Below are 12288 nucleotides of genomic sequence, written 5' to 3' on the forward strand. Positions count from 1 at the left end.
AGCTCCACCTCCTTGTTCCTCCACGCATCCTCGCAGTGGACCACTCCGGACTCCCCGGAGGGAGGCAGGCGGGCAGTCTTTTCCCTCCACCCAGCCCCTTCCTCGGCCCCCCTTGCAGCTCCCTTGCCTGAGAGTGAAGGGACACCAGAGACCTCCCACCCCCGCATCTCTTTGCTTTGTGGCTTCGACATCCAGGATACCCCCATCCAGGATCCCCCACCCTGAGCAATGGGGAAACTGCAGCTCTGTGGGGCGAGGGACCGGCTGCCCTTCCGCCCCATCGCTAGGGGGGTTTGGCAGCAGCTGCTGCCGCCGCCGCCCGCCCGCCCGCCCGCCCGCTTCCCCGCTGCCCCACAGCGCAGGCCGAGGGCCGCCCTTCCGCCCCCATCGCCACAGGATCCTGCAGCTCCTCACGAACGATTATTGTGATTAATCCCGGCTTATTATTCCCATTCCCTCAAATGCCCCCCGGCAAAAGCGGAGCGAGGAGGCGGCGAGTCGGCCCCCCCCCCCGGAGCCCCCGGCCCCTCACCCTTCACGATGCGCTCCGTCGTGGACAGTTTGCCGCTCTGGGCGCGCCCGGACATGGTCCCGCCTGCCCCGTCGCGGCTCCCGGGACCTTCGTGCCTCCCCGCGGGAGGGGCCGGGACTCCGGCGGCGGCAGCGGCGGCAACGGCAGCGGCTGAGCAGGCCCAGGCGGGCGGGCGGGCGGGCGGGCGGAGGGAGGCGCGGACGGGGGAATCCTCTCAGTGCCGCGGCGGCGGCGGCGGCGGCGGCGGCTGTCTCCACCCGAGCCCCCGAAGCTGCCCCTACCACGCATGCGCGCTCCCTCTCCTCCGCCCCTTCTACGGCACACAAGGCGCAAGCTGTCAAGGCCGCCGTCTCTCGGCGCCTGGCGCGCAGGCGCAGGCAACCCCCTCGCCCGCCCCCGCCAGCGCGCCCCCAGCGCCGTTACGCATGCGCCCAGCCACCCTGCCAGTCCCCGGCCTGGGCCCGCCGCCCCCTTCCGATTGGCCTCGCTCGCGCCTGCGCGGCGGCCGCAGCGGGTGCCTTGGGTCACGTGACGAAGCTGCGGCCCCGGGTTTCCCCTCCCTCCGGCCGCCATTTTGAAGGGAAGCAGGGTTGCTAGGAGACGCGCCGCTGGAGCCGCGAGGAAAGCCGCGCTCGGAGGGCCTGGCCAGACGCCGGGCGCCGCTCTCTCTCCTTGTACCCGGGCGCGCGGCGCTGTGCTCCGGGGCCTCCTTCTGCTCCAGGCCCCTTTCCCAGAGCCACGCGGGGCTCCGCGCTCCTGCTCTGCCGCCCGAGGTGCGTCTGCTCCGGTGACGGAGACCTGCGCGTGGAACTTGGTGGGGGAGCTGCAAATGGTGGTTCTGCTTTGGTTCAAGGCTGCTGAGGATGCTGGCAATCCTGCTTGATAGACGCTCGGGGAGAGAGTTTCTATATTACATATATATATAATTGCACATAGAAAGAAGCGTGGGAGCCGACTCCTAGGGGTCTTCAGCACCCCCATAAAATATTTGAGGGGGCTGAGCCCCCCTTGATGTGTGTGCACCGTGTCATGTGGTCGATTATGTGGGGCAGGAGTCCCCCCCCCCATATTTTATTCAAGCTGATGCCCCTGTAAAGAAGCATGTTTAGTTTACAAATTACTGGTTTCTTGTGCTTTATTCATTGAATAGGCTGATGCAACCATCTGCTACACTGGTGGAGAGTGCTTCCGTATACATAACACAAATGCACCAAATTGAGAATCAAATGCTGAGAAAACAGGATCTAGTCCACAAATGGGTGCCTGAATAAGTCTACTAAGCTGTGAAGTGGGCTGCAGTCCTCCAAAGCTTATGCCACAATAAATTCAAGTCTTTAAAGTGCCATGAGACTTCATTTCTTTTGCTGTTGCAGACTTAACGCTACTGCCCCATGAAGATGCCTTTTGTTGTTTTTTTAAAATGGTATTTATTAAAATTTCAAAGAATACAAGAATTACACAAAAACAAAAAATACAAATACAAAAAAATACAAAATACAGAAAAAGAGTAAAAGACACTTAAAAAGAAAAGAAAAAGAAAAAGGAAAATGGATCAATCTTTCTATAACTTACATTCATATCCTTGTTTCCCTGACCTCCTCATACCTCCCTTTTTTGTATTGCAGTTCAATTAGTTAAGTCAGCAATTTCTTTCCCTCTTTGTTTTCTCATGATTCTTTAACTTAATATACTATAACTTTAAATTTTCATCTGTTATCAGTCCTTTTTTACTTACACCTTTATAACATTACTGCTTAAACCACCTAGCTTCATTCCAACATCATTCTAACATTCATTAATTTTACAATATTTCTGTAAATAGTCTTTAAATTTCTTCCAATCTTCTTCCACCGACTCTTCTCCCTGGTCTCGGATTCTGCCAGTCATTTCCGCCAATTCCATGTAGTCCATCACCTTCATCTGCCATTCTTCCAGAGTGGGTAGGTCTTGTGTCTTCCAATACTTTGCAATAAGTATTCTTGCTGCTGTTGTGGCATACATAAAGAAAGTTCTGTCCTTCTTTGGCACCATTTGGCCGACCATGCCCAGGAGAAAGGCCTCTGGTTTCTTCAGAAAGGTATATTTAAATACCCTTTTCATTTCATTATAAATCATCTCCCAGAAAGCCTTAATCCTTGGGTGGGCACGTCCACCAAAGGTGAAAAAATGTACCTTCGGTTTCTTTACATTTCCAACATTTATTATCGGGCAAGTGATAGATTTTTGCAAGCTTGACTGGTGTCATGTACCACCTGTATATCATTTTCATAATATTTTCTCTTAAGGCATTACATGCCGTAAACTTCATACCTGTGGTCCATAACTGTTCCCAGTCAGCCATCATTATGTTATGTCCAACATCTTATGCCCATTTAATCATAGCAGATTTCACCGTTTCATCCTGAGTATTCCATTTCAACAGCAAGTTATACATTCTTGACAAATTCTTAGTTTTGGGTTCTAACAGTTCTGTTTCCAATTTTGATTTTTCCACCTGGAAGCCAATTTTCTTGTCCAAATTATATGCCTCCATTATCTGGTAATAATGAAGGCAGTCTCGCACTTTGTTTTTTAATTTTTCAAAACTCTGTAATTTCAGTCTATCCCCATCTTGTTCCAAAATTTCCCAATATTTCGGCCATTTGGCCTCCATATTGAGCCTTTTCAGAGCTTTCGCTTCCATCGGTGACAGCCACCTTGGGGTTTTGTTTTCCAATAAATCCTTGTATCTTATTCAAACATTAAACAATGCTTTCCTGACAATATGATTTTTAAACGCTTTATGTGCTTTGACCTTGTCATACCACAGATATGCATGCCATCCAAATACATTGTTAAAACCTTCTAGATCCAAAATGTCAGTGTTTTCAAGAAGCAGCCATTCTTTCAACCAGCAAAAAGCTGCTGATTCATAATAAAGTTTAAAGTCTGGCAGGGCAAATCCACCTCTTTCCTTTGTATCTGTTAATATTTTAAATTTTATTCTAGGCTTCTTGCCCTGCCAGACAAATCTAGAAATATCTCTCTGCCACCTCTTGAAACAATCCATTTTGTCCACAATTTGCAATGTTTGAAACAAAAACAACATTCTAGGCAATACATTTATTTTTACCGCAGCAATACGACCCAACAGTGAAAGCTTCAAATTTGACCAGATTTCTAAATCTTTTTTCACTTCAGCCCAGCATTTTTCATAGTTGTCTTTAAATAAATTCCCGTTTTTTGCTGTCATGTTAATCCCCAGGTATTTAACTTTCTTAACAACTGTTAAACCTGTCTCATTCTGAAACCTCTCTCTCTCCCTTGGTGTCAAATTTTTCTCTAAAACCTTGGTTTTTAACTTATTCAATTTAAATCCTGCAACTTGACCAAATTCTTGAATCAGTTCTAAAACCCTTTTGGTACTAGATTCTGGCTCCTGTAACGTCAAGAAGATGCCTTTTGTGTTTGTGCTGTAACAGACTTAACAGGGCTACCCATCTGGAAAATGGCTTTCCACTTATCTGCTCCTGCTGACATGTATCAGTGGTAATTCCTTGTAACTTCACAGAGGTGGCATCTGCCCAAATGGGCTCTGGCTTAGCAAAAGCTTACACCAGCAATATTACACTGTGAGCTGTCACAGACTGCTGCCATTTTCCCTACAGCAGACTAACAAGACTATCCTATTCCCCTCTGGCATGGGCCACATTGGAGGAAAAAACCCAGTATCGGTTTCATTTAACAAAATTCATTTTGTTGTTGCAGGGGGGAAACCTTCAGCTTTCTATGTGCCTTATTCTGAAATTATGTTCTTGCCTGATAGGAATAGTTTATTCAAACTCCTCTTCTACCTTTTCCTTCCATTTCCGATCTGTTGTGTTTTTTGGTTTTTTAGCTTGTCAGCCTTAGGACGCAGCCTCTCTATAAATAAAGAAATGTGAGCTGCTCTGGGAATCATAATATCTGTATGAAAAGTGAGAAGGCAGATAAATTAATAAATAAAAATAAATCCCAACATCTAATAGTCATGCTGTCCTGGGCTTGATCCCTTCCCCCTTTCTTTTTTGTTGTGTACACACACTACATTTAAAACACATTCAAATAACATTCCCTCAAATAATTCTGGGTACTGTAGTTTGTTAATGTTGCTGGGAATTGTAAGAGTAGGTCCCCATAATTCTTTGAAGAAAAGAATATGTTTCACATGTGCTTAAAAATGTATAGTGTGTACACAGCCTTATTCTCGCTCCTTTGTTTGCCTTTGAAATAAGCCCTTTAAAAATAATTAGATTTAAACCTGAAGATAGCAGTCTCCACACTTAGTTCCCAAGGAATTATATATTGGGATGGAAAGTATGGAGTGACAGACATTTTATTTCTAACGCACATGCTTGTATGTTATACTATGGGCCCATGTAGTGCATTTCATATATTGCAGCTAGCAGGGTTCATTTTGAGTTTTTGGCAACATGGCCTAGGGCACTCTGCTAGTCGTAGAGCACTCGCTTTGCATGCAACAGGTGCCATGTTTAGTCCTTAGCATCCCCAGGTAGGGCTGGAAAGGACTCCTGCCTGAATTCCTGGAAAGCCACTGCCAGTTAATGTAGACATTGCTGAGATGAATCAATACCTGGCTCCGAAATGTTCCTCCAAAACATCCCAGGTGATCTCAAGGTGTTGTGTGCCTCCAGCTCCAATCAGCACCAGAGTAGCATGGCATAGGGTGGTGGTGTTTAGTCGTGTCTGACTCTTCGTGACCCCATGGACCAGAGCACGCCAGGCACTCCAGGCTTCCACTGCCTCCCGCAGTTTGGTCAAACTCATGTTAGTAGCTTCAAGAACACTGTCCAACCATGTTGTCCTCTGTCGTCCCCTTCTCCTTGTAGCCTCAATCCTTCCCAACATCAGGGTCTTTTCCAGGGAGTCTTCTCTTCTCATGAGGTGGCCAAAGTATTGGAGCCTTAGCTTCAGGATCTGTCCTTCCAGTGAGCACTCAGGGTTGATTTCCTTCAGAATGGATAGGTTTGATCTTCTTGCATGGGACTCTCCTCCAGCACCATAATTCAAAAGCATCAATTCTTTGGCAATTAGCCTTCTTTATGGTCCAGCTCTCATTTCCATACATCACTTCTGGGAAAACCATAGCTTTAACTATACAGACCTTTGTCAGCAAGGTGATGTCTCTGCTTTTTAAGATGCTGTCTAGGTTTGTCATCGCTTTTCTCCCAAGAAGCAGGCGTCTTTTAATTTCGTGGCTGCTGTCACCATCTGCAGTGATCATGGAGCCCAAGAAAGTAAAATCTCTCACTGCTTCAATTTCTTCTCCGTCTATTTGCCAGGAGGTGATAGGACCTGTGGCCATGATCTTACTTTTTTGATGTTGAGCTTCAAACCATATTTTGCGCTCTCTTCTTTCATCCTTATTAAAAGGTTCTTTAATCCCTCCTCACTTTCTGCCATCAAGGTTGTGTCATCTGCATATCTGAGGTTGTTGATATTTCTTCCGGCAATCTTAATTCCGGCTTGGGATTCATCCAGTCCAGCCTTTCGCATGATGAATTCTGCATATAAGTTAAATAAGCAGGGAGACAATATACAGCCTTGCCGTACTCCTTTCCCAATTTTGAACCAATCAGTTGTTCCATATCCAGTTCTAACTGTAGCTTCTTGTCCCACATAGAGATTTCTCAGGAGACAGATGAGGTGATCAGGCACTCCCATTTCTTTAAGAACTTGCCATAGTTTGCTGTGGTCGACACAGTCAAAGGCTTTTGTGTAGTCAGTGAAGCAGAAGTAGATGTTTTTTGGAACACGCTAGCTTTCTCCATAATCCAGCGCATGTTTGCAATTTGGTCTCTGGTTCCTCTGCCCCTTTGAAATCCAGCTTGCACTTCTGGGAGTTCTCGGTCCACATACTGCTTGAGCCTACCTTGTAGAATTTTAAGCATAACCTTGCTAGCGTGTGAAATGAGCACGATTATGTGGTATTTGGAGCATTATTTGGCAATGCTCTTTGTGATTGGGATGTAGACTGATCTTCTCCAATCCTCTGGCCACTGTTGAGTTTTCCAAACTTGCTGGCATATTGAGTGTAGCACCTTAACAGCATCATCTTTTAAAATTTTAAATAGTCCAGCTGGAATACCATCACTTCCACTGGCCTTGTTATTAGCAGTGCTTTCTAAGGCCAGTTTGACCTCACTCTCCAGGAGTGATGGGAGTCTTCTTTATTTAGACAATTTCTGTTCTGCTTAATCTATAAAAGTGGTATACAGCAAACTGAAAGCAACAACAAATGTTACAACTATACACAGCTATTAATACAAATTAATAAGTAATAAATGCTGATACAAATTCCTTCTTCTGACGTATTTCCCTTTTCCATATTACCCATCCAGCCTGGCTTCAACCCAGGGCCCAAACAAATTCACAGATCTCTCTCTCTCTCCCTCTCTCTCTCTCTCTCTCTCTCACACACACACACACACATCCCACCCTGAAATCTCACAATAAACTGGGTTCCTGGAACTACTGATACCACTCTAGTCTTTCACTCTCTGAGGTAGAAGCAAGAGCATGTTTAGACCAGGCCCCATGTCCATTGTAAGAACAGGGGCAATACTAGTACAAAAGAGCATTCCTCTTACTATCTGAAATGCTGGACAGTATTTGCTGGTTCCACTATATTGATGTAGCAGTTACCTGAAAATCTGGAAGCATCCTTAGAACAAGCAATTGGTATTCAATGTAATACTCTACCATCTGTTCAATATATAAAATACATGACACAAGTGTGCACATAAACAGCAATTCATGCTCTAAGGACATGGATTTTAAGACACAAGCCATTGCTGCCATCTTTTGTTTAAACCATAGTACTACAACCAAAGCCAATTTCCTTATGGGCAGTAAATAACTAACAAACTAATTTTAAAAAGTACTAGTAGAAGAAATTCATAAAGATCAAATGGGCTTTCTCCCGGGCAGACACTTTTCTGACAATACGAGGAACATAATTAATATTCTAGAAAAACTACAAGTGAATATTAATACTAAAGCAGTTTTGATATTTGTGGACGCGGAGAAAGCCTTTGACAATATTTCCTGGAGTTTTATGAAGAAGAATTTACAGGGGATGGGGGTTGGTCAAGGTTTTGGAAATGGTATAGGTGCAATTTACTCAGAACAAAAGGCTAAATTAATTGTGAATAATGTAGTGACGGAAGAATTTAAGATAGAGAAAGGAACACGACAAGGTTGCCCAATCTCTCCATTGCTTTTTATATCGGTCCTGGAGGTTCTCTTAAACATGATTAGAAGGGACCAAATGGTTAAAGGTATGCAAGTCAGAGCTAAACAGTACAAATTGAAAGCATTTGCCGATGATTTGGTATTGACATTACAGGAGCCAGAATCTAATACCAAAAGAGTACTGGAACTGATTCAAGAATTTGGTCAGGTAGCGGGTTTTAAGTTGAACAGGATGAAAACTAAGGTTTTAGAGAAAAATCTAACAGTGACTGAGAGAGAGAGGTTTCAGAAGGAGACAGGATTAACATTGGTTAAGAAAGTGAAATACCTAGGGGTCAATATGACTGCCAAGAATGTGAATTTATTTAAGGATAACTATGAAAAATGTTGGATGGAAGTGAAAAAGGACTTAGAAATATGGTCAAATCTGAAGTTATCATTGCTAGGCCGAATTGCTGCGATAAAAATGAATGTATTGCCAAGGATGCTGTTTTTGTTTCAAACATTGCAAATTTTGGATAAAATGGATTGCTTCAAGAAGTGGCAGAGAGATATTTCTAGATTTGTCTGGCAGGGCAAGAAGCCTCGAATAAAATTTAAGATATTAACCGATGCCAAAGAAAGAGGTGGATTTGCCCTGCCAGACTTTAAACTTTATTATGAATCAGCCGCGTTTTGCTGGCTGAGAGAATGGCTGCTTCTTGAAAATACTGACGTGCTGGACCTAGAAGGTTTTAACAATGTATTTGGGTGGCATGCATATTTGTGGTATGATAAGGTCAAAGCACATAAAGCGTTTAAAAACCATGTTGTCAGAAAAGCACTGTTTAATGTCTGGATAAGATATAAGGACTTGCTTGAAAATAAAACCCCAAGGTGGTTGTCACCAATGGAAGCGAAGGCTCAGAAAAAGCTCAATATGGAGGCCAATTGGCCGAAATATTGGGAAATTTTGGAACAAGAGGGAGACAGATTAAAACTGCAGAGTTTTGAAAAACTAAAAAATAGAGTGCGAGACTGGCTCCATTATTACCAAATAATGGAGGCGTATAATTTGGATTAAAAAATTGGCTTCCAGGTGGAAAAATCAAAATTGGAAACAGAACTGTTAGATCCCAAAACTAAGAACTTGTCAAGAATGTATAACTTGCTGTTGAAATGGAATACTCAGGATGAAACGGTGAAATCAACTATGATTAAATGGGCACAAGATGTAGGACATAATATTATGATGGCTGACTGGGAACAGTTATGGACCACAGGTATGAAGTTTACGGCATGCAATGCCTTAAGAGAGAATATAATGAAAATGATTTACAGGTGGTACATGACACCAGTCAAGCTCGCAAAAATATATCACTTGCCCGATAATAAATGTTGGAAATGTAAAGAGACTGAAGGTACATTTTTTCACCTTTGGTGGACGTGCCCAAAGATTAAGACATTCTGGGAGATGATTTATAATGAAATGAAAAAGGTATTTAAATATACCTTCCTGAAGAAACCAGAGGCCTTTCTCCTGGGCATGGTCGGCCAATTGGTGCCAAAGAAGGATAGAACTTTCTTTATGTATGCCATAACAGCAGCAAGAATACTTATTGCAAAGTACTGGAAGACACAAGATCTACCCACTTTGGAAGAATGGCAGATGAAGGTGATGGACTACATGGAACTGGCGGAAATGACTGGTAGAATCCGAGACCAGGGAGAAGAGTCGGTGAAAGAAGACTGGAAGAAATTTAAAGACTATTTACAGAAACATTGTAAAATTAAGGAATGTTAGAAGGATGTTGGAATGAAGTAATGTGGTTTTAGCAGAAATGCTTTAAAGGATTAAGAAAAAACAGATTGTTAAATGGTGAAAGGAGGGAAAGTAAAGTTACATTATATTAAGATAAAATATAGGACAAAAACTGGAAAAGATGGAAAGGACTTGCTGAAATAGCTAACTGAACTAGAATACAAAAAAGGGAGGTGTGAGGAGGTCAAGGAAACAAGCAAATGAAAGATAAGTTATGGGAAGGTTCATTGTATCCTTTTTTTCCCTTTCTTCCTTCCTTATTGTGATGTGATGTTTTGTTTTTGCTTAATATGCTGTTTTCTATTTTCTCTTTTTGTAACCTTTTAAATCTTAATAAATATTATTTTTTTAAAAAAACCAAAGCCAATTTCCTTATGGGCAGTAAATAACTAATAATAAAGGCTGCAGAAATGGACTATTAAAGTTCTACCACTTTGTACACTCAGGTAATGCAAGACTGCTTGCTTCAGCACACTGGTTCCCTGTCAGTTTCTGAGCTCAGTTCAAAGCACTGGTGGTTAGGAACATTGAAAGCCGACTTACACTAGGTCTTATAAAGTAGTCCATCTAGCCTAGTATTGTCTACACTGATTGGCAGTGACTCTACAGGGCCTGAGGCAAGGGTAGTGATGCGTGGAACAATCTATTTCCAGTTAATTGCAGTTCTGAATGTGCTCATAAGTCCATTCAGCCCTATTTCCACATTAATATGCAGTGTTTTTTAAAAATCCATCCCCAAAAATGCATTTGTGAACTTATTTTATCTCAAAACATGCATTTTGACACATTCTTTGAGCTGAAAACTGCATTGCAAGATTTAGAGAAGTAAGAAATCTGAAAGATAACTATGTTTTGGCCTACACATTAGGAGGCACAGGTCAAAGTCTTTCCTGCATTGCTGTGGGTTGGACTAGATGACCCTTGGGGTCCCTTCCAACTCAAAGATTATATGATTCTATGAAAATCAGTTAATACTAGAATTTACAAAGACTGAATTCCTTAAGCCCCTCTAGGTAAAGGTCTTTGTCATCGGACCATTTTGACTGGAGTTTTGAAGTGTTGAGCCTGGTACATGTGATACACATGGCATCAGCTATGGGCCCTTCCACAATTCAGTACTGTAGTTGGATAACACTCCCAGCAGCAATCTGCATGCCCACCACGGTCACCATCCAAGGCCTGCCTGTGTGTGTTCCTACCTTCTGAAGCAAGTAGCAGCAGGGGAGACAGCTTTTTCCATTTGATGTCCTACTTTTGGAATACCCTCCCCAAAGAGGCTCACCTCTTCTTCAGTACCATTCAGACACCTTTTTATTCTCCCAGACTTTTAAGATCTTATTTTGCCCTTTAAACCCACTGTAACATTTTCTGCTCTTCCTGGCTGTCTTCTGCCATTTTATTAAATGATTTTATTTTATTATTAGCCTTCCTGAGAATGTTTGTGCCAAAAATAAATAAATGTGAAATTAAAGAAACCCTTCAGGGAACTTGTTCATCACCAAATGCAACTTTCTAAATCTATTCTCTCAAGTGGGTATCTACAGGAATATTTTCCTCATTGTTCAGTAACAAAGCTGGGAAAATATTTTACATTTACAGGGACTAGAATCATCATTTTTAAGTGTCTAGGTAACAAAAGCACCAATGACTTTCTTCCAGGCTTCTTCTCTGAGTAGATGTTTCGAAGTTGTGGCTGGGTGGTTATGTGGGAGCCGGTTGAAGCTAAATCCTTCGAAGACAGAGGTCCTGTGGCTGGGACGGGGCGATATGGGATTGGGGGGGCAACTCCCATCTCTTGCGGGGGCGCAATTAGTGCCAGCACCGTCCGTTAAGAGTTTGGGTGTAATCTTCGACACCTCCCTTTCCATGGAGGCGCAGATTGCAGCTAGAACAAAGGTGGCATTTTTCCATCTCCGCCAAGCTAAGCAGTTGGCTCCTTACTTCTCTCGCCCTGACCTAGCCACTGTGATCCACGCGACGGTCACCTCCAGACTGGATTATTGTAACTTGCTCTACGTGGGGCTGCCCTTGAGACTGACCCAGAAACTCCAGCGGGTGCAGAATGCTGCAGCGAGACTCCTTACGAGGTCTTCGCTGCGAGATCACATTCACCCAGCGCTATACCAGCTGCACTGGCTCCCTGTAGTGTACAGGATCAGGTTTAAGGTGCTGGTTTTAACCTTCATAGCCCTTATACGGCCTAGGACCCTCGTACCTATAGGACCGCCTCTCCTGGTATGTCCCACAGAGAAACTTACGGTCTTCAAATAAAAACATTTTGAAGGTCCCAGGCCACAGAAAGGTTAGGCTGGCCTCAACTAGAGCCAGGGCTTTTTCGGCTGTGGCTCCGATCTGGTGGAACACTCTGTCACATGAGACTAGGGCCCTGCGGGACTTGACATCTTTCCGCAGGGCCTGCAAGACAGAGCTGTTCCACCAGGCCTTTGGCCAGGGCACAGCCTGACTCCCTCGGCAATCTTCGTGGAGCTCTGGCCCAATGGTTGCCATCGCCATTGGTTTGATTTGAATTAATTTTATAATGAATGATTTTAGAGTGTCATGTTGTGTTGTACTGTTTTATTGTTGTTAGCCGCCCTGAGCCCGGCTTCGGCTGGGGAGGGCGGGATATAAATAAAATTTCTTCTTCTTCTTCTTCTTCTTCTTATTATTATTATTATTATTATCTTGGGGGACGGGGGACGGGACACACTTCACAATATCA

At 43.8% G+C, this 12288-nt stretch overlaps 1 protein-coding gene and 1 long non-coding RNA gene across 5 annotated transcripts in view; one reads left to right on the forward strand and one right to left on the reverse strand.

Annotated features, from left to right (window-relative positions):
* PPP3CC (protein phosphatase 3 catalytic subunit gamma) overlaps positions 1-690 on the reverse strand; it is a 76450-nt gene extending 75760 nt beyond the window's left edge. For all 4 annotated transcript variants that reach the window (XM_080982472.1, XM_080982470.1, XM_080982471.1 and 1 more), the window contains exon 1: positions 533-690. In XM_080982472.1, the coding sequence (XP_080838598.1) occupies positions 533-587 (55 nt within the window). In that variant the 5' untranslated portion in view covers positions 588-690. The remainder of the gene's footprint in view (positions 1-532) is intronic.
* A 244-nt stretch (positions 691-934) lies between these two features.
* On the forward strand, positions 935-1875 carry LOC308463875. The gene is made up of 2 exons (XR_013979762.1): positions 935-1305; positions 1683-1875. It is a non-coding gene; the product is annotated as an uncharacterized lncRNA (long non-coding RNA).
* The last annotated feature ends 10413 nt before the right edge of the window (positions 1876-12288 follow it).

This window comes from Podarcis pityusensis (assembly GCF_964106645.2).
Source record: "Podarcis pityusensis genome assembly, chromosome: 15".
Classification (NCBI taxonomy): Eukaryota; Metazoa; Chordata; class Lepidosauria; order Squamata; family Lacertidae; genus Podarcis; species Podarcis pityusensis.